Genomic DNA, 21,703 nt, shown 5'->3' with positions numbered 1-21,703 from the left:
TCCCACGGTGATTTGCCACAGTTGCAGTCCAGATAAATGGGAAAAACAAGACACCATGCTGCATTACTTGCTCAATATGTTTAGTTTATAGGTACCAACAAAGACTGAAGACCAGTGAAGAGCAAACACCAGAGTTTAGAGATTAATGGTGGGGGAGTGAGGGTGGAGGTTGTCAAGGAGAGGTGGAAAGATAGGGATGAATAGGGAGATGGTTATTGCAGAATTTTTATTGACTTTGGGGATAGCCTCAGCTCTGGTAGTGGAATTAATAGTAAAAGTGGGAGCTGAAACAGAGAGGGAGGGAAGGACTAAGCCTTTGAAATTGTTTGGGTGCTGAATATCATCACTGTATTATATAAGTTGTATACCAAGACAAAGCTCAGAAAGAGGGGGAGAAGTCTAAACCTTCATAAACGAGTTTCCTGAAAAGAGATTTTAAGATTGAAAGCGAGCATGTTAAGTAATTAAGAAAGATGTGACATTAATGATTACCAAAAGTCAAGGAAGATCAGAAGAGATGAAGGGAACCCAGGCCAGAGAAGGAAAAGTCATGTACTGCATTTTCTCTTGCCTTGAAAAAGCTGGGCTGGGAAATTGGGAAGTTAGCAGAATCTTCTCACCAAGGCTTTGGTAAGAAATGATGGTTTGTGATGAAGGGAAAGTCTAATGAAGATAGCATTAAAAGTAATGTTAAGGATTGCATCGGTAAGAGTTGAGTGTCTATGCATCTGGATGAGAAGATGGGATTAGCCATCAGAAAGACAAAGAAGTGCAGCCCTGTTTCTGGAAAAGGTGATGCCCAGGAAGGCATTTAGTGTAGCTGTGAGGAGGAAGCAGTGGAATGAGAGAAGGAAAGTAAGGCTGTGCAGGGAGATATGGATCGGGGCAGACGCCAGTGGCAGTTAGTCCCATATTGTGCATGCACGTGTGAACGTAACACACACTGCCTTTGCCTTAAGTGTCACTCTGGTAAGACTTGCTCGGCAGAGAGTTTAACTTCGCATGCATAGAGAAGCATTGACATTTGGTGGGCAGCTGTGGTGTCCTTAAATTACCTCTTGTGTCTAGATTTATTTGTTTTGCTGTCTGATGCACAGAGTTCATTATGTTTATGTTGATTGTAATCAACAGTTAACTAAATGCTTAGCAAGTTCAGGAGACAGCCGTGTCGCAGGAGCTACCATTAAGTGACACAAAGAGATTGAAATGATAGTTGAGATGGCTTCCTTGACCTTGCTTGCATCCGTTCACTGGATACAGCTGGATAGTTGCTTTTGTAGTTTCGTTGCTGCACTTTACAGGTAGGTGCATGTGTTTGTTTTGGGTACAGAAAGCATATTGCTACCAAGAAGCAGATACTTTCACGCAGTTTCCCACTGGAAGGATTTTGCAGAAATCATTGAGTTCTTTGCTCTTACCCATCACAGAAGAGAGGCTTTTGGTTCCTCTGCTTTCTTTGGCAGGAGGTGTGCGAGGAAGTACAAGGCTCAAAGAGGTGCTTTATCTGCCTCTTGTACAAGCAGTAATATACCATTACTAGCAGAAAGCCAGCATGAAGCTTTGAGGTAGGACTAGGAAATGCTTTCTATGGCTGTGGGAATTTCCTTGATTTTCCCCCTTCCTTAGAGGCAGATGCTTCTCTTATATTGAAAAGAGCACAGGTGTAGAATGGAGAATCAAAAAGCCTCTTTATTCACTTCCCGTAGCAACACCTTCCTGGATAACTACCGAATGCAAAATTTTGCAATTTAGTGTAAGATGGTGTGGGAACTAAATTGATGTCCTTGGAAATTTATGTGTTAGGAGTGAGAGGTAAAGAACATAAGAGAGTATCTCCTTATTCCTTTTTTCATGCCGTGCTTCCAAGGGGAAGGCTACAGGGAGGATAAAGAGCTTTTGGGTGCTGCGCTGCAGTTGGTATGTTGGCTAGAGCTTCATGAAACCCAATGCGCAGTTTTGACAGAGGAGGCACAACTGTTGGCAGGTTCTGGTGACCACGGCAGGCCTCAGTGGGAGTTATTCTAAGAGCACAACATATGATCAGATTACTGAGGGACACTTTACATGGGTCTAAAAAATGAACCATCTGATGGTTTATGACAGCTCTGCCTGTTCCAGCCAAGTGAGGAGTGCTAGTCTGCTGACCCTGCAGCCAGGGTTGTGAAACAAAGAAAGTGCTTTTCAGAGGCTGCAAACCTACAGGCTTCCAGCTGCATAATACCTGCTTGCATCTAACTTCTAATAAGAAAAACAAAAGACATTTAGGACTTGCTTCTCCTGCAGTTTTGATTCATGGTGATTTAATACATTCTTGCTGCAGAGTGTACTGGGCTTGGCAATTTGTATAGTGCTATATTTAGTAATCCCTGTGATGCTAACGTCTTTGTAGAGTGATCTGGGTTTTTTTGCTACCTGTATCTTTATTAGCTTAATATACCCTGCTACCTTTCTGTTTTTCCCTGGCTCTGTGGGTTCACACTTCTGGAAGAGGAAGGCTGTATGAGAGGTAGTGGCAAGTGGGAAGTGAATTCTAAAACTGGAAGTTTTGAGGATCCACGTTTGAATGCTCTCTCTAGAGAATTTCTATACCAGCTTCTAATATGTGCAATTTGTACAACAGTTTCCCATCCCTCTAGTCTTCTCCAGTGAAGTACATGGCCTGAGAGAGCTTTGCAATTTTTGCTGATGTTATCAAAGACAAACAGTTAGGGAAACACCTCCCACTTTCCCAGGCTTGACTACAGTTTGTTGCCTCTCCTCCCTGCTTCCTAGTCTCAGCTTCCCTTGTTTTATTCTCTATAATACTCAGTCCCTCCTAATTCCTTTGAGGTGCTGGGTGGCACAGGAGGTTGTGGTCACTGTGTAAAGGTTTCTTTCTGCTAGTCCTTGCTTTTTTTTTTTTTTTTTTTTTTTTTTTTTTTCCCCCCCCCCCAGCTGGTGCTCCTTGCTTTGTGCTGCTCCTCTGCTCCTACATGGGTTCTTGAGGGGCTTCAGTCCTATCAGGGTTGTCCTTGCTTTGGCATGGGCCCTCCATGGGCTGCAGTTGCCTCAAAGTGTACTCCTTCTGCTATGGAGCACCTCTTTCCAAGAGCACTTTTCCAGCCGTGTCCCCAACAATGTTCCTTACCACGTGTCTCCTTTTCTCCAAATGTGTCTTTTTATGTATCTTGCATTTCTTCTTCTGTGCATCCTCACGTCTTCTTTTTGTGGTTCCCTTTATGTGTCTCCTCATGTGTCTCCTGCCCCTGGTGGCTATTGCCCTTTCCAACATATGTTTGAGCAAAGGTAGCTTGTGCTCGTCTGGCTGGTTGATGTTTTGATGGATTGTTGTTTTCATCCATTTTGGAGATGGCTGGAATTGACTGTGACTGGCACGGGGCTGTTCATGGCATCCTCTCACACAGATTACCCCTGCAGCCCTCTACTGCTGAAGCAGAACAGTACTCTGACAGACTGCTCAGTCTGTATAATTTCTTGACTTTCATGGAAACACAACAAAGCTAAATTTGCCCTCTACCATTTATTATATCTGGTTGAGAATCCATTTAAAATTAGTTTTGCAAGGATGACCCATATTTGAGCCAGTGTCTGGAGAGTTTCCATGTGTTTAAATTGTCAGTATAGCCCAGTATGCACCCTTGAAAAGTTTGCCTAAAATTCTCCACATCCACTTCTTCTCAAGGCTATTTTTTCCTTTGTCTTCCATTAACTCATTCCCCTTGCCCCGCAAAGGGTCCTCTTGGTGTATATAAATTTTCCTTCTTGTTTCTTTAAAGATGATACGGTTTGAGCACCTTGTTTTGTTCTGCACATTTCCCTCTTCTGACATGTGTCAAACTGTCTTTCTGAAATTATCGTATATGCTGGCATCTGTGTGAGAAGAATCACTTCTGTTGTTTCTTACCTTTCAACTTGGATCCATGTCCAACAGATGGAGGCTTTGAAAAGCCATAAATATTATTCTTGGCACTAGAAAAAGGTGGTATGGATATGAGTCGCTAGTAATTGGTCTCGTCTTTGTAAAAATGGTTACACTGATTGGAAAAGCAGCCAGGTGGAAGGTAGCATAACAGCATCTGCTCCCATCAAACTCTCCTGGGCATGTCACTGTGCTAATGCTGAAACTGTGGGAACTGAAGAGGTCAGCGGTTACATGCTGGGCATCGTGTTTCTGGCACAGAAATAGTTCCTAATTTGTGTATAGAGGAGCTGGAGCTGTTTTCTTTTCTCAGCTTCAGACCTGATTCTTCTCCCAGGGGAATAAAGAGAGCTTCTGTAATGACACCATTAGGAAAAGATTAAGATCTGTAAATGTAAAATGCTTTCCCATCCCTATGTATGCTTTGGTTATGTTTCATGAACATGGCCTAAATGCAGTCATGGACATTTACATTCTACTGTTTCAGAAACAGATGGAATTAGGAGCTTTGCCAGCCCTTCCCTAGAGGGTTGGATGGTCAATCTCTAGCACAGAATCATTCATTAATTTTTTTTCAGGGTCGAGTTAAACAAGGGTTTAAAATAAAAACAAGTGACAACTTTTTAATGGAATATTAGACTACTGGAATAAATATTGCATCTGTTTTCACTGCTTGCTTTTTTGATGACTGTGATGTCCTAATGTACAAGTTCTCCATTCAGCTCATAAACTTTCCATAGAAAATACTGGGGGTTTATAATTTTGTTATAAATAAACTTCACAAGAGCTGTAGCTTTGCTTCCCAGTTTATTCCTGCTTCATTCCTCAAACACTTGCAGCCATATAAGATGTCTCACAGCCTTGCACTTCCCACTCCCAACTTTTTATTGAGGTACTGTATCACTACTAGTGTGGTCACCACAAATGTATTCTTTTGCAGAGCCTGCTCTTTCTGTCATGTTTTCTGCCTTGAATCAGCCTAGAATTCAGATGTGTAGCTGCTGCTTTTCTGTTTCTGCTCTTTATTCCTTCATCTCCAGGAAGACTAAATCTGTGTGTCTGCTTAGATTTGATACATGGGAGCCAGTGTATGGAACCTGCATAGTCTGCCTCATGTCTTGGTGTCCACACTCAAACAGTTCTGTGGTGCTAGCTGTGAATGGGGTCTAAGCTTGCTTTTCCTGTTTACTGCTGAAGTGGTCAGTAGCTCAGCCTTCTCTGCTTCTCTTCCTGATTTTTAAATACTGGACCTGAGCCTTCTGCAGTTTCCTGCTCTCATTCCAAGCAATTTCAAATTCTGTACCAGGGAGCCTGTTAGCTTCATGTTTCGTTAGCCGTTTCGTTCAGGTTGCTGTTAATACCATTTCCCACATCTGTCACCATTACCATCTTTTCTTTGCACCTCTGCAGTGGCCTGTCCTCTCACACTGGACATAAAGCTACTCTTCTTCATTTCCCTTGGCCCTGAAGGGCATAATCTCACTGTGTCATCTCTTAAAATCAAGGTGTAAAACCTAACTGTCTTCAGCGCCTGCATATGCTTGTTCCATAATTGGACAAGGATTCCTTCACCTCTTCCAGCCAGTGCCCCACCTTCCTGTTCATGGGAGCTCCCCATAACCTTCCGCAAAGCTAAGCTTCCTTCTCTATATCTCTTCTGAAGAATGCTTCTTTTTTGGGATGCCTGCAAGAGTCTGAAGGCACTTTTAATTCACTGTATCATGTCACACTGATAAATTCTGTGTAACTGTTTCCATTTACTTCCCCATTGTTGTTTATTTTCTTGTACTTAGATTCACAGAATGACAGACTCCTTTAGGTTGGAAGGGATCTCTTCAGATTGTCTAGTCTGGCCCTACTGCTCAAGCAGTGTCAGCTACAGCAGGTTGCCCAGGATTGTGTCTGTCAGGTTTTGAGTATCCTCCAAGGATGAAGACTCGACAACCTCTCTGGGCAGCCTGTGCCAGTGTTTGAGCACCCTTACAGTAAAAAAGCTGGTTTTTTTTTTTTCTTTTTTTTTTTCTTTTTCCTGTTTTCAGATGGAATTTCATGTGTTTTAGTTTGTGCCTGTTGTTTCTTGTCCTGTCACTGGGCACTATTGAGAGGAGGCTGGCTCCTTCTTCTTCATTGCCTCTTGTTGGGTACTTATATGCATTGATTAAACACCCCCTTCCCCCCCACCCCCCCGCCCCCCAATCTTCTCCAGGCTGAACAGTCCCAGCTCTCTCAGCTTCTCATATGAAAAATTCTCCAGTCCCTTTATCATTTTTGTGGACCTTTTGCTGGACTCACTCCAGTATGTCTGTATCTTTCTTGTGCCGAGGAGCCCAGAACTGGACACAGTACTCCACATGTTGTCTTAGTAGTGCTGAGTAGAGATGAAGGATCACCTCCCTTGACCTGTTGGCAATAATCCTCCTAATGCAGCCTGGGATGCTGCTTCTTTGCCACGAGGGTGCATTGCTGGCTTATTGTCAGCTCATTGTCAACCAGGACCCCATCTATTCAGCCAGTTTTCAATCCACCTCCTTGTCCACTTACCTAACCCATACTTTGTCAGGTTGCTTATGAGGATGTTATGGGAGACAGAGTCAAAAGCCTTCCTAGAGTCACAATATATACAGCTCTGTACTCATCCACGAAGCTAGTCACCTCACTGTAGAAAATGTCAGGTTGGCTAAGTATGGTTTCCCATTTGTAAATCCATGTGGACTAATTCCAATTACCTTCTTGTCCTTCATGTATATATCTGGACATAGTTTCCAGGATTACATGCTCCATGACCTCGCAGGGATTGAGGTGAGGCTGACTGGGCTGTTATTTCCTGGATCTTTCTTCTTGCTTTTCTGAATGTTTTAGGGTGCGTGGCTTTCCTTTTTCTTCTTTGTACTGGCAATCTTGATTCATGTTTACAGCTTCTACATCCTATGGTAATGTAATTATTAAGCAAAGCATATGATTCTTTTTTTTATTGGTAATTTCAAGCTACACAGATGCAAGCTGGGAAATAGAATTTGCAGCCCAAAGTTCTGCTCCTAAAACTCAGACCTCTACCGTGTGAACTAATGAGTACCTTTCTAGGATACAAAATAGTGTGACAGAGTATCATCCCACTGGTGATCTCTATAGATAGATAATTCCATTGTGCATCTTTTCCCTTGAGTCATAGCTTTCTAAACTTGTATTTGCATTATTTCTCTGTTCCAGGCCGAAATGAGCTGATTGCCCGCTATATTAAACTGAGAACAGGGAAAACACGCACAAGGAAACAGGTAAGTGTAAAGTTTTCCCTGTAAACATTAACTTCTTTGGACCACTAGACATGATGAGTGCTTATGAGAACAAATCCCTTGCTGTTCACTTGCTATTAGTTTCTGGCTTTGCTGGAAAGAGGTGGTTGTGCTGAGCTGGTTAATAAGAATGGCAGGAAGAGTCAGCTCAGGCATTTTACAGTAGGATTGTAATGCTCATGTCTCCCAGCCACACTGTGGACACACAAATTTTTCTCCTGTTAAACCGTGTGTGATTTTATTTGTTTGGTCTACTAATGAACGTTTCAGTGAACATCAGTGGTCCTCTATAGGAAGATTCCTTGTTCAGCCCAGACAGATAGACAGCAATGGTGATTTTGAAAATATCTGACACATGGGATGAAAAAGGAATCTTTTTAATTTGGGAATGACAGTCCAGGCTATGCTGGAGAAAGCACTGAGCAACCTAGACCTGCATTGGGTAGGGGGTTTGGGTGGATGGCATCCAGAAGTTCCTTCCAACCTAAATTATTCTATGATGCATTTCGGCCCACATTAGATATGGGGAAGTTCTGAGAGTCATTATATAGGGACCAAGGATATGGAACATGGGTTTCTCTCCTCCCAAGGGGACGCCAAGATGGGGAGCAAAGAGATCAGAACTCTCAGTCCCTAGATTTAAGGATGAGTTCTTTAGTTTTAGAGGAGGTCTCTGGCTTGTTAAAGCCACTTGAATTGGAAGAGGCCTTAAATGGCCCATCTTTGCTGGTCCCCCACCTCATTTCATGACACTTAAGTTATGTTCAGAAAAGCATCTCATTGCTACCTCAACCTCCCCTCCCCCCAACCCTAAATAACTCCCTATTGCACAAGGTGCCTAAAGTATGTTTGCTTTTGCAAGCAGCTACCAAGTAGTCCTCTGGAATGAAGATGGATTTTGTCTTTCAATGCAGGTATCTAGTCACATCCAGGTCCTGGCAAGGCGGAAAGCTAGAGAGATCCAAGCTAAACTCAAGGTATGATGGGTATCCTTTAACATATCACACAAGCCCCCTGAGTCAGCCATTCCCTCATCCATTCCCTCTTCGAATAGCCTTAAAAAAGGGTGAGATTAGCCACTGAACTGTAGTAAGCTGGGGAGGAAAAGATACTTCACAGGAAGTGTTGTGCAAACACTTGTATTGTTGTAGCTCTGTGACGTCTGGAGCTATTCTATTTAAAGAATAAAGAAACAATAACTTTAAATTTTATGTGTCCGATTTCTACCTCTGGTTTATGCTGCTGTCATCCAAGTCTGAAAGACCCTTAGGCTTGGGAGTATGCAAAGAGTGTTTACCTGAGAAGAAGAGGGTTATGGTTACAAATGCTGACCAGCAATAATTCCCTGGTGTTGTGGTGGCCTTGGGAAAGGGTAGCCTTACCGTTACTGCAGTGCTAGTTCCACCTCTACTAGTGGTAGTGATGTGGAGTTGTCTGTGAGAAAGTGTTCTGAGTTGGCATAACCACTGAGAAGAAGCAATAAAGCCAGCTGGCATCTTTTCAGGTAAAATGGTGCCAGCTGCATAGACTTTGCCTCTTAATTAATTCAGAACTGATTTGAAGAGGCCTGGGCTAATGAGAAAGAAAATGGTTGACTACTTGCTTGAGCGAATCTGGTTTTCCTTTCTGTAGGAAGAGCTCTGAGATCATGCTAATGAACTGATACCTCTTGACATTTATTTCCACTCAGATTTGAAGCAGGGAGATGGTTTATGTGCTCAGACTGAATTGCCAGAAATGTCAAGAGGGTCAAGTTTATGGGTGACAGTTGCACAAGAGGGTGTCCCCTGTTAGAATGTGAGCCATCCAGAAAGGGCTTGCCGAGCAGGATGTGAGGTCCGATCCTTGTTGTGTGTCACTGAGACAGCCAGAGAGGGAAGGTGCATGTTGACTTTCTTGATTTGGTATGGTAATCTGGATGGAAGTGTGTTTGCTTCCCTGATCTTCCATGCTTCAGGTGACGATGAGGATCTTGACAGTCCAGTCCAGCCCTGACTGTTGAGTGGATGGCTGTTAGTATGTGGGTCCTCTTGGCTGGCTGGGCAACTCCTCTCTGGGCACCAGGAGAAGTAGACTGTCTGTGAGTGAACTGTTGGCACTCAGTCTTGACCAGTGCTGGCGTGCATGCATCTTTATTGCAAGCAGTGATTACCTCTAAGTCATGACTGCACCCCCCACATCCCATCCCCAGCTCCATTTTAGAAAATGGTGTTGTGTCTGTCATTAGCCTGTTGTGTTTCCAGCTGCTCTGATAAAGAGAAGGAGGCACAAATTGCAACTATCTAATTCAGTGCTTCTAGGTAGGGCTGCCTAAGTTTGAAACCTGTGGTGCTGTTAAGTGGTCAGTTCACGTGGAGGCCTGCTTGAGAGGCAAGTTAGAGTGAGGAGGAAAAAAACAACTGCCCAGGGTGTTAAAAGATTTACTGCCGTTTATATCTGTAACCTTGATTCCGTTCCTTGCATGTCACAGCTCTGGGATTTGGCATGATTGAAAAGCCAGTCAGCCAAGCCTGTTTCCACTTAGCACACAGGAGCTGGCTGGTTTTGTTCTCAGGGAATGAAGGTGTCTCAGGGAGCTCCATGGAGCCATTGGTTGTTCTCCTTTTACATCACCCCAGGCCATGCTGTGAGCTCTGCACAGCTGCCTGCAGTGAACCATTCCCCAGTACTAGACTGTTCCTTTCTGCCTGCAGAGGCAAGTCTGTAGCACTGATTCAACTCATTTACTTCTTTGCTTTTGCTAGTCATTTTCATAGAGCAAGGAAATGAAATCACAAAAGCTGCTGCCCTTCTTCCAAGTTCCTGCTGATAGCTGTGTGTTCTTCTATCACTGTTCATTTTCCATAGCGAGTATACATTTTCATATTTATATCCTAGAGATCAGAGCAGCTACACACTGACTTTTCAGAGCAATTACTATAATACTACCATCTCCACACAAAGTGGGGTGTCTCCTCTAAGTATGTACTGTGCCTATAACAGATCGAGATGGGTAAGTAGGGTAAAGCTTGGAGAAAAATCTGTTCCCAGAAGTCAGTAGTTTTCCATGTCCTGGGTGGCTAATAGATATCACCGGTATTAAGGAAAAAGAGGGAAATTGTGGTGGTGTTATTATTATGTGTTTTGAGACTAATAAAAGAAAATACAAACTTTGCAAATGTTTGTTAAAAGTTTTTGTTGCTTCATTTTCTTTTTTATTTTTTTCGTACTGGAAACATGATACAAATTAATATAGAACTGTTAGCTGAAAGAGAAAGGAGATGTCTTTTACAAAAACATGCTTTTTCCAGCAGTCCGTCAGGCACTTAAACAAAATAGAAAAACGCAACAGAGGTTAATAGATAAAATATTTTCCCTTCTTAACTGTTCTTTTTTTTTTTTTTTTTTTTTTTTTTTTTAATACTTCCACAAGTAATTGCTGCTTCTCCATAAACTCAGGTAGACAAAAATGATTTTTCCAGTGAGAAAGCAAGGGGAGGAAAAAAATCCTTTTTGTGCAATGGAACTGGGAAATAGTCCTTATATATGTCATGAAAAAACAGAAAAAAATCCTTACCCTTAAAAAATATAGGTAATCCTTCAAGTATTCCCTAAAGGTTCATTTAAACTGGATTCTGAAAAAACTTCCCCATAGCTTTGGAGAATATTAGGAACTTTCTCAGCAATTAAAATGTTTCCCTTCCATTTGCTTGAATAGCACTAATGGGAGTCACAGATACTGTAAAAAAGAAGATATGTAAGTTTTACCCATTCCTACTGATCATTTCACTTAAACATTATCATTTGTTCTTGAGCTTTTGTTATGCCTCCTTCAAATGTTTTTGTTAGACACATCAGAATCCCTGGGCTTTGAACTTCAGAAAACCTTAGAGAAAGTGGAGGGGTTAGAGAGAATGGAGACCCAAGGGTGAGAACTTACTGCAGTTCAACGAGTCCAAGTGGGAGATGAGAACTCCTGAAGAAGACAGCAAGAGCTTACCTCTTTCAACAATTTCTCTGAGCCACGAACTCATTTGTGGCATTGCCATTATAATGTCACAGATAAACGTGGAGTGTTTGAAGGATGAAAATTAATTGTAGGGGATGTAGGAGGAAAGGCAGCATGTGGGGAAGTGCTTCTATATGTCTATTTATTCCTTGAAGAAGAAATGAAGAGTGCTATTTGTTTTAAACGTACATCAGACCCCGTAGCTGTTGCACTGTCATTGCCTATAAAAATGTGTGCAATTCCACAGCCATGTTAAAATACAAATGTCCTTGCATATGTGCCCTGGGAGGTTATTAAGATTTTCTGTTTCCCCAGGGATGGGAATAAAATTATGAACTCTACCTGAGACTAATGCAGTCCCAAATTGAGGTAGACTTTTTGCAGTGATGACAAACTTCTTTTGTGAGTTTGTTTTTAGAGGGCTTATTTGATAAGCAAGAGCTTTTCCCATTGAATATTCTTATCAATGATTAAAACACAAGAATCAATTAGGATTGTACTTTCCATAACAAAACATTTCAGCTGTGCAGCTTAAAGCCATTAGTCAGAAAGGATAAATGCTTAGCAGTCTCTAAACCAGTGATCCCAGCATTTCAGAAAGGATGATTAATCTCACCTGAAGCTATAGTAATGGGTGAGACTTAACATGCTTTGAAGAGTTCTTAGGACAGTTGTTGGTGAGTCTGCTGCCCAGGTTTTCAGAGATGCTTGTTCCCTACAAAGAAGTTGATGAGAAAGTTATGCAGCATTAGACCAGGCAACTTGTTTATCATTATAGTAATTCTGTTTTTTTTTTTCTGTTTCTACTCTTGCCCATAGGATCAGGCAGCTAAAGATAAAGCCATGCAGAGTATGGCTACGATGTCATCTGCCCAGATTATCTCTGCAACTGCCTTCCACAGTAAAATGGCTTTGCCTGGTCTCCCACGACCAGCCTACCCTGCTGTTTCTGGGGTGAGTGAATCAGTGTCTTAGAGGAGTTGGGCTGAAGACACTTGAGTATTTGAAAGGGTGTTGGGACCTGCTCAGGGAAATCTTGAGAACGTCAGAAAGAATGGGCCAAAGGGCATTGTCTTTGTAGCGCAAATCTGTCATATGGCTTCAACAGTTTGGGTTTGATTCTTTGCTCACAATGACGTAAAACAATAGAGTTCCACTATATGCTCTTTTTTAAAATGATATAAGTGAGAGAACAATCAGATCCTTTGGGTTTTCAGCTGCCTGAAATATTTTTAGGTGCCTGTATCACTTTCTTAGTCTAGGATCTTGTTGGATTAAAACCATTGAGGCCATCCTGACCCTTTCTCAAGTTTATCATTTCCGAGCTCAACCTGAGTGCTTAGATTACAAATTGATGGCCCTTATATAAAATCCTTACTAGAGGAGGCCTGTCAGCATCCCCTAACCTTTGAGCTGGGCCTAGTGATCTTTTTGCTAAGCATTGATTTCTGCCAAAACACTCCTGTGGAGCTCTCCTGGGAAAATGGTCCCTCCAAGAGAGTGATCATCATTAAAGCTTTGGAGACAGAGGCACAAGGTGCATACATAGCATTTAACATTAAAAACCACTATCGAGTCAGTTGCTTGCATGTCACTAGTAGTAGTGTGTAGAAAGAAAACAAAGACTAGTCAGCACCTCCACAAGAATGAAACCAGGAAGGTAGAAAGAAGAGAGATAACTCAGTCACATCTTCAAAAGTCTGTGAGCTTGCAGTTTCTTTCCTCAGAAAGGAGCAAGCCTTGCTCTTCATCTCTGTCCTAAGAGTGGTGACTTTTGCCTGTATGTTGTTCTCTTGCAGTTTTGGCAAGGACCTTTGCCAGGCCAAGCTGGATCTTCCCAAGAGTGAGTATTCCTTCCATGTAAGCATCCAAAGCAGGTGCTTGTGCTGCTTCCTCTATGCTGCCTGAGGAACACCATTAGCTATTACAAGATTCATAAAACTCTAAGATAATGTAGTCTTTGGTCTCAGACAGGTTTCCTGATCACGGATCTGAGTCTTAAGGCCCATGGTTGAAGACAAACTGAGAGTCATGAGAGAATCTTAAATAGATCACAGAATCACAGAATCACAGAATGTTAGGGATTGGAAGGGACCTCGAAAGATCATCTAGTCCAATCCCCCTGCCGGAGCAGGATTGCCTAGACCATATCACACAGGAACGCGTCCAGGCGGGTTTTGAATGTCTCCAGAGAACGAGACTCCACAACCTCTCTGGGCAGCCTGTTCCAGTGTTCAGTCACCCTTACAGTAAAGAAGTTTTTCCTCAAATTTAAGTGGAACCTCCTGTGCTCCAGCTTGCACCCATTGCCCCTTGTCCTGTCAAGGGATGTCACTGAGAAGAGCCTGGCTCCATCCTCATGACACTTGCCCTTTACATATTTATAAACATTAATGAGGTCACCCCTCAGTCTCCTCTTCTCTAAGCTAAAGAGACCCAGCTCCCTCAGCCTCTCCTCATAAGGGAGATGTTCCACTCCCTTAATCATCTTCGTGGCTCTGCGCTGGACTCTCTCTAGCAGTTCCCTGTCCTTCTTGAACTGAGGGGCCCAGAACTGGACACAATATTCCAGATGCGGCCTCACCAGGGCAGAGTAGAGGGGGAGGAGAACCTCTCTCGACCTGCTGACCACACCCCTTCTAATACACCCCAGGATGCCATTGGCCTTCTTGGCCACAAGGGCACACTGCTGGCTCATGGTCATCCTGTTGTCCACTAGGACCCCCAGGTCCCTTTCCCCTACGCTGGTCTCCAACAGGTCTGTCCCCAGCTTGTACTGGTACATGGGGTTGTTCTTGCCCAGATGCAGGACTCTACACTTGCCCTTGTTATATTTCATTAAATTTCTCCCCGCCCAACTCTCCAGCCTGTCCAGGTCTCTCTGAATGGCTGCGCAGCCTTCCGGCATCTCAGCCACTCCTCCCAGTTTTGTGTCATCAGCGAACTTGCTGACAGTGCACTCTAATCCCTCATCCAAGTCATTAATGAATATATTGAATAGAACTGGTCCCAGAACCGACCCTTGCGGAACTCCGCTAGACACAGACCTCCAACTGGACTCTGTCCCGCTGACCACTACTCTCTGGCTTCTTTCCTTCAGCCAGTTTACAATCCACCTCACTACCCGATCATCCAGACCACACTTCCTCAGTTTAGCTGCGAGGATGCTGTGGGAGACCGTGTCAAACGCTTTACTGAAATCGAGATAGACCATAGATGAAATCCTATGTCTTCACATGGTACCTTCAGTATGGATTACACCCCTTTAATGTGTTCCATGACTCAAGCAGCCTAATATGGGTCATTTTAGGTAGCTGCTGAATCTAGCAGGCCGATAGAGGTGAGGCTGCTGCAGCTCAGTGCTCCCAAGTTCAACAAGTAGCGAGGCTGAGCGTGTATTCCCGGTAGGCGCACACACAAATATGCGTATACATTGCACATACACACGTATACACACGGCTTGGCACACAGAACAGCACAGACAGACAACGCTCAGCACTCGCACAAATACGAACAGCACCAACAGCCTCATCCTGTACCCCGGTCTGGCTGATGAGGGGGCAAGTGTGTTACTGGGAAATACGCACGCACTGTGGATCTGTCCAGTAGCTGTCCTGGGATCCCTTGGCTCCCCATGTGCTGGCACCCAGGCAGGTGAGCCCCCGAGGCCACAGCCCCACGCCAGTTGCTGGTGCAGGCCTCTCACTTCGCACACACAAACACATGTGCATGTGCACAAACACACACACATGGTGACTCTCTCCAGTAACTCAGCTTAGATACACAGTCCACCAAGTAGCTGGATCTTTACTTTGCCTGGTTTGCCTCCCACCTAGATAAAGACACACACATAAACTCATCTTTTAGTAGACCTCTACACTCCACAGTCTCTCTGTCACTTGGCCTGAACATCTTGGTCCCTCTGAAAGCATCCTTACCCCTGGAGACGCACACAGCCGGCTCCCAAACCATCTACTTGCTGGCTAGTCTGGCTTGATAATCACTAGTGATCACACCCTCACTTGCTGCTGGCACTCCAGAAACAAACACACACACACACACACAGATAACTGAGAGCTCCTAAACAATTAGAAATAGAATTTCATGAGAAGATAGGACAGACTGCACTGACAAGGTGCAGGGCATGAACAGACAACTGTACTGACCTTACATGCAACAGGCACCTTTTATCACTATATTCTCCCTAAACATCCGCATAATAAATCTTGTGCAATCCCAAAATGCTCTTCCCTTGCATTCTATGATGTGTCCCATACCATCCTAGGCAGTAACCCCCTAAGTTTGTAAGGTGACTCGTTTGTAAGCCTCCCCAGCTGGCTCACTGTATTGGTTTCACACCTGGACAATGGGGCTGATGGCTCCCCTGTGACAGCCCTGGCAGGGGCTCTGTATCTCTGAAGGGCTTACTGGGGCTCCCCTGCCCCAGTGTGGAGATGAGCCTTTGATGGGCTGATCGTTCACCGTTGATGGCCCTGGGTGTAGTTGTGTCAGAGTATTATTCAGGTTGCTCTGCCTACTGTTGTTCCTCTGTACTCCTTTGTATGAAGACACGCTTTTTATCAGATAACCTAACAGGAGCAATTTAAGCCAACTTAAGGACAACCAGCTGGAAAGGAGTATGTTCTTCACGCAAGCCATGTGTTCCTGCTCTCTTGTGGTACTATTGCTAATCTTGGTGGAGCAGATCAGGGAATAGATACTCTCAAAATACCTTGTGAGGAAAAATGGCTAGTAAAGGAATGGAAGCCATCCTAGGAGAAATAAAAAGTAGATTTTATGCCTTTAGCTTGAAAGTGAACAAGGAAGCATAAATGTGAGAGTTTCATTTAGAAGCTTGAAGTATCTGCCACCTCTGATGTTAGATGATGTCTCCATATCCTGATTTTTCTTACATTGGTGTTAAAATGGAGCTGAGCTGTCTTGAAAGCTAGGTTCAGTTCTGGGTGTTGAACGTATTTGAATCTGGGCCTAAAAGTCCGAGAGGCATCCAGCCCGGATGTATATCCACTTGCATAAATTTAAATCTATCTGTGGTTGAAAGACAAGCATAAATGAATGGGCACCAGTGTGTTAACAGGCTGATAAGGATCTCTGAATAACAAGTCTGCAGAAAGAGCCTGCTGAACACCTGCAGGGAAACATTATTCAGTCCAGTCCTGGCCCCTTACTGTTTTTTGAGTCTTTCTCCATGACCCTCTCTTGCCCACAAAGAAACATAATTTCCCAAAGACACTTATGCCACTTTCTCAGAAAAAATACTAGATCTAATCTCGCAAACAGTTGGTCAAGAGTCTTGTTTTGTTTTGTGTTTTTTTGTTAACCATCTCTCTTTGTGTACTTCTGTAGCGTGAAACCTTTTTCTCAACAACCTTATGCTGTACAGCCTCCACTGCCATTACCAGGTAGGTAAGGAAATGTAGTTCCTTGATTTGAAATTATATTTCAACTTCAAAAATAGCCAAAAAAGTTTAAAAATTAATTTTTTAAAAACAATTTTTTACCTATTGAAATATTTCAGTGAGCCTAAAGTTAATTTTTGTATAATTTCCCCTTATCACCAGTTCCCATCCTTTTACTGAGAGAGCTGAAGCTTTTAAATTTCATTTTATTTTAAAAAACACTTTTTCCTGCTTTAAGTTGGTTGTTTTGGGGTTTCTTTTCCTCCTGGCTCAGCAGAAAATAAAAGTTTACATATATCTACTGTCATTCTACCATGCTGCATGTACTAGAACACTGTTTTCCATCATAACATGATTGCCTTTCCAATTTCTCAAAAGTGGAACAACAAATGTCTTTTCCTTCTCAATTTCCCTATTTTGGGAGGTTAATGGTCATGTTAATGGTGATGCTTCATTCTGATACTAAAGCAGTTTATTTCACTGCTCATTTAGGGCTCAATCTAGGTCCTCTTAAAGTTGCTGAACACGTTTTCTCTGGTGTAAAAAACAGGTAGATTGTCTTTTACATCATTACCAACCCTGACAGTGCTGTTTTAGCAGAGGGTAACTGACAAGCCATTTAGAGCAGAGGTAGAGTGAGGACCTTGTGAATGATATTTTTGCATGATGACTGAAGTAATGAGAAAATGTAATTAGTCAGCTTTGACGACAGGTGCTCTACTGGAGAGCTATTACCAACTTTTCTCTTTCTACATTTTGTTATATAAATCCTGTGTGCTTAGGGTTTGAGTCTCCTACTGGCCTCTCACCTACCCCATCAGCACCAGCTTGGCAAGGACGAAGGGTTGCTAGCTCCAAACTTTGGATGTTAGAATTCTCTGCATTCTTGGAACAACAACAAGACCAAGACACAGTAAGATACATACCTGACTTCCACCCCTCATTAATTTTTAGTCTTCAGGTAGCTCCTGTTCATCATGGATATGTTATACTACTATATGTGTATGAAATCCTTGTTTCATTGCTCTACTGAGAATAGAAAGCCATCTTTGGGAAACACAAGATATCCTTCTCTTAGAGGACAGAATTGCCTATAGCAATATAGCCAGCTCTGTGCCATTTGCTTCTGGCCTCCCTTTCCAGGATCATGGATGTTCACATATCAGAGCTCAAGGCACTGAGGTCATAAGACAGTGGTACAGCCCCTGCAGGGCTATTCTAACTGTCCTGTTCAGCCTTGGAGGATAGACCCAGAATCAGATGACGGTAAGATCACATGAAGCCATGTATTTCTCTGGTGTGCTGGGAACTTAAATTTGGGGGCAGCTAGGATGAATTTGCATCAATGTGTTTCCATGGTGCCACCTATAAAATGGAAGTAGTAAGATTTGCCTGTCTCACTAAACCTTGTGGTACGGCATCTTGGACATAAATTGGTGATGGACCATTTACGCTTCCTCTGTCTGAGATAGGAAAGTTCAGAAAAGATTATAGTATTTGGCTGGTACCTTGCTGTGGGATTTCAGGCAGCTCTTCATAGGACAGGAGCATTGATGTTTGACTGAGTGACCTGTGACAGGTATCACTCTGTATCTAAGGTTGTTTCAGACTATATAGCAGCAGCATGAGACAATGGTTTAGGAGTGAATATAGGAAAAAAAACAACAATAATGTTACAGAAGAAGCAGGGAGCATGGCTGTATAGATAGGAAAGAAAAAACAGCATGAGGTGGTACTAGCAGAGATATTTCTGTTAATATTTCTGCTCTTTTAGAAAGTGTTATCAAATCTTCAGAGACTTCCAGTAGTCTTCTGTGAAGAATCATGAATGTTCAGTATGTACTGAACGATTTCCTAATTCTGTGTTTTTCCTCTTCTTGCAGTATAACAAACATCTGTTTGTGCACATTGGGCAGTCAAGCCCCAGCTACAATGACCCCTACCTCGAGGCAGTGGATATCCGGCAGATCTATGACAAGTTCCCTGAGAAAAAAGGGGGCCTGAAGGAGCTTTTTGAAAGGGGGCCAGCAAATGCCTTCTTCCTTGTCAAATTCTGGGTAAGGGAAGGACCCTTTGTAGGGTACTCATTTGCTATGAAGTTATCACTCTAAAAGTGGTGGTGTCGCTAGCTGTTAGAAGACTGTGGCCTCCCAACAAATTTTCCCTGTGCAGGCAACTTAATACAGTCACGACTGTCACTGGGGATCTTTCCTTGACTGCACAAGGCCCTCATTCTGCCCTGGAGCAAGATCTGTCTTTCACAATGTCATCTGTAGAGTTGTTCTTGACTAGTGTCTGGAGATTTTATTTCCTAATGGTGACTTAGGCCCTTTAAAACTTTGTTTACGTGTAAGAGAAGAATTCAGAGGAAATTATTCTCCGCGTGCTCTTATGTGTTCACTTCTCGAGTAACTTCTCAGAGGTAACATTTTTTCATGTCTTCTCCTGTCTCATTAGCTGTGTCTTGTGTTATCCAAGCACTGATAATTTACAGATGCATATTTACTGCAGGCACAAGGAGAGTCAAAAGATAAGAGAGATGTATAATGAAATTGGATTATGCTCATAATATATTACTGAAATGGCTTCTGGTAAGTTGGCAGAAATCAGCCTGGCAAAAGCCTACTCACTCAATTTGGATTTTTGTGAGTTAGCTGAAATTTGCAAAAAACAGTGCCATTGCGCTTCAGGGTACAAACAAAATAATTTTGGTGATCGATATTGTCATAGGTATTACAAGATTAAAAATAATAACAGCTTGGGGCAGTTGCATGCTAGATGGCTGAGGGAAAGTGTAATGGGATTTGGAGCCTTTCACCTTGAGTTTACCACTTATAATTCAATCCCAGGTCAGGAGTGAGATGATGAGTAATGAGCTTTCATATCTCATACTCTTCATAAAAACTGGCACTAGAAAGCCTCTTAACTGGTGCTTTCAGGAGAAGGAAGAGTTAACTTAAGTGCCTTGAGATGCAGCTTCCCAGCTTTCCCAAGCCTAGCCTTTCCAGAACTAAGTTGAAGAATGTTGGCTGGGAGTCTGCTGTTCAAGTGTCTGGTGCTTAGAGCATTAGTTATTGGTGATTCTTGGAGACACGTAATTTTCCTACCTGCAGACTGTGGGCTACTGAGCTGGGTCCCTCATGGGATTAGCCTCTGTCAGAGTACAACAAAGCCTGCTTGGGAAGGTCGAAACAAAAAGTAAAAGACCAGTCCTGTTCTGGATGGAAGAGAAATACTTGGAAGAGACAGCAGCACCTTGCTGAGAGAGGTATCCTTTGACAGAATCTGGGTAGCGATTGCCCTACTAAGAACTGTCTGGAAAAGGAAACAGAAGTCAGATGTGACAAAAGAAAGGAAAAACAGTATGAGAGGATCGTTTATAAGAAATGGTCCTTGGAAAAGTAGGAGCTGTGACAGCTGCTTCCTGCTGTGGATTAGGGATCCAGGAAAGTCTTCATGTTGAGGTGAAGAGCACTGGCTCCTGTGTGGTATCACTCTGAAGTGCTTTGGAAGTTTCAGGAACCAAAAGGAAGAGCTTAGAGGAAGACGTTATGTAGAGAGAATAAAACACTTTGAATACCTTGACTTAAGAAGAGAGAAATCATAATGAAATTGTGATCTAGTGCAACTGTGGTTTTATTTATCAAAACCGTTAACATGCTTTTGTGCTTGTGGGATAGGGTTTGGGGATTGTGTTTGTTTTTTAATATCAGAAAGATAAATGTGGCCTATGGATCATGTTCAGACCAACCTAAGTTAGGCTTTTGAAGGATTGATGTGGTGAGATGTCATTAGGCTGGACTCTTTCTGGGCCCATGTGAGGTGTCTGGTGTTCAGAGGGTATCAACTAACTGAACTTTGGCTTGCATAAAGAGATGTGACATAGGATTTGAAACACCTTTACTCCAACATATACATGATGCTCTGGGGCTCTGCATCTTTACACTTATAATGATGGTGATATTTCTGGGCTTGATTTAATATTTTGACTTTCTGATTCTGTTTTTGGTACCCTTGCATTGGTGAATCCCATCTGGACTTAACATCAGGTTTCATTGGTGCAAATTCTACAGGCTGCCACTTAGAAATAAGCTAAGTTTACACGTCAAATCATTGATTGAATGGAAGCTGCTAAGGTTTTTAAGAAGTAAATCATTCAGTCTTGTATTTGTTTCTCAATGTAGAAAGTAGTAGGGGATGAAAACACCATTCCTGATGCCATATTTTGGATGAGAAAGGATTGGGGCATTTTCTTGATTTGCGCTGTGTTTCACAGGAGTACTTACTTTAATCCTGTTGTAAGATTTCAGCTAGGATCTCTAAGGCAAAATAACTAAAGCAGTTAAAAAAAATTTTGCTCCAGAAAATTTGGGCTTTTTTGAGGAAAACTGCAGACCTTTTTGTTGCAAAGCTTTGTATTCAACGTGCCCGAAATGTTGTGGTAATGCAGTCTTATATTTAAACAAAGCATGTGAACCATGCCTGTAATGCACCATGCTACACATGTCACAGGACTTTCTGAGTTTGGTGTATTGCCATAGATGTGTGTAGTGCAACCCCCACCCCCCCCGCCCCAATAAACACTTTTCACAGATAAGGCAACGTGATTTACAAAAAGTTTAACAGAAGAAAATTAGATTTCAGCTGAGATTTTTATACCCCTCTGCATTTTTATACCTCTGTAACGGTATATGCTAGGGTGCTTTTTAATTTTGTTGCCTGATTGCTCTGGACAGCTGTACAAATATACTGTTAATGTCCAAAGTTGTGTTGGATAAAGCAACTACTACACTGTTGAATTTATAGCATCATTTTAGGGTAAAAGTGTTATCTAAAAGCGAACTACCGATAACCATAAACTTGGTGAGTAGAGTTAAATATTTGAAGTGGTGTTTTGAGACATGAAGATATGATTGATTTTTTGAAGGTTCTGAATTGAAGTGGAGACTTAAAAAATCAAGGCATTGATTAAGGTGGTTTTGTATATATGTAGTTTTAGGCTTGAAGAACCTGAGGCAGGAACCTACCATTACTGCACTAAGCATTGAATTTACCAGATGATCTGTTGTGCACCAGAAGCCTAACT

General features: G+C 42.6%; 1 protein-coding gene across 1 annotated transcript in view; it reads left to right on the top strand.

The window, feature by feature from the left end:
- TEAD4 (TEA domain transcription factor 4) overlaps positions 1–21,703 on the top strand; it is a 65,450-nt gene that overhangs the window by 31,165 nt on the left and 12,582 nt on the right. The window contains exons 3-9 of the mRNA XM_068402539.1: positions 7,127–7,191; positions 8,124–8,186; positions 12,017–12,151; positions 12,997–13,040; positions 16,565–16,620; positions 17,400–17,530; positions 18,501–18,674. Coding sequence (XP_068258640.1) covers positions 12,041–12,151; positions 12,997–13,040; positions 16,565–16,620; positions 17,400–17,530; positions 18,501–18,674 — 516 coding nt within the window. The 5' untranslated portion in view covers positions 7,127–7,191; positions 8,124–8,186; positions 12,017–12,040. The remainder of the gene's footprint in view (positions 1–7,126; positions 7,192–8,123; positions 8,187–12,016; positions 12,152–12,996; positions 13,041–16,564; positions 16,621–17,399; positions 17,531–18,500; positions 18,675–21,703) is intronic.

The sequence above is a fragment of the Nyctibius grandis genome, chromosome 5 (assembly GCF_013368605.1).
Source record: "Nyctibius grandis isolate bNycGra1 chromosome 5, bNycGra1.pri, whole genome shotgun sequence".
NCBI classification, from domain to species: Eukaryota; Metazoa; Chordata; class Aves; order Nyctibiiformes; family Nyctibiidae; genus Nyctibius; species Nyctibius grandis.
This window is presented reverse-complemented; position numbering and strand designations above follow the sequence as displayed.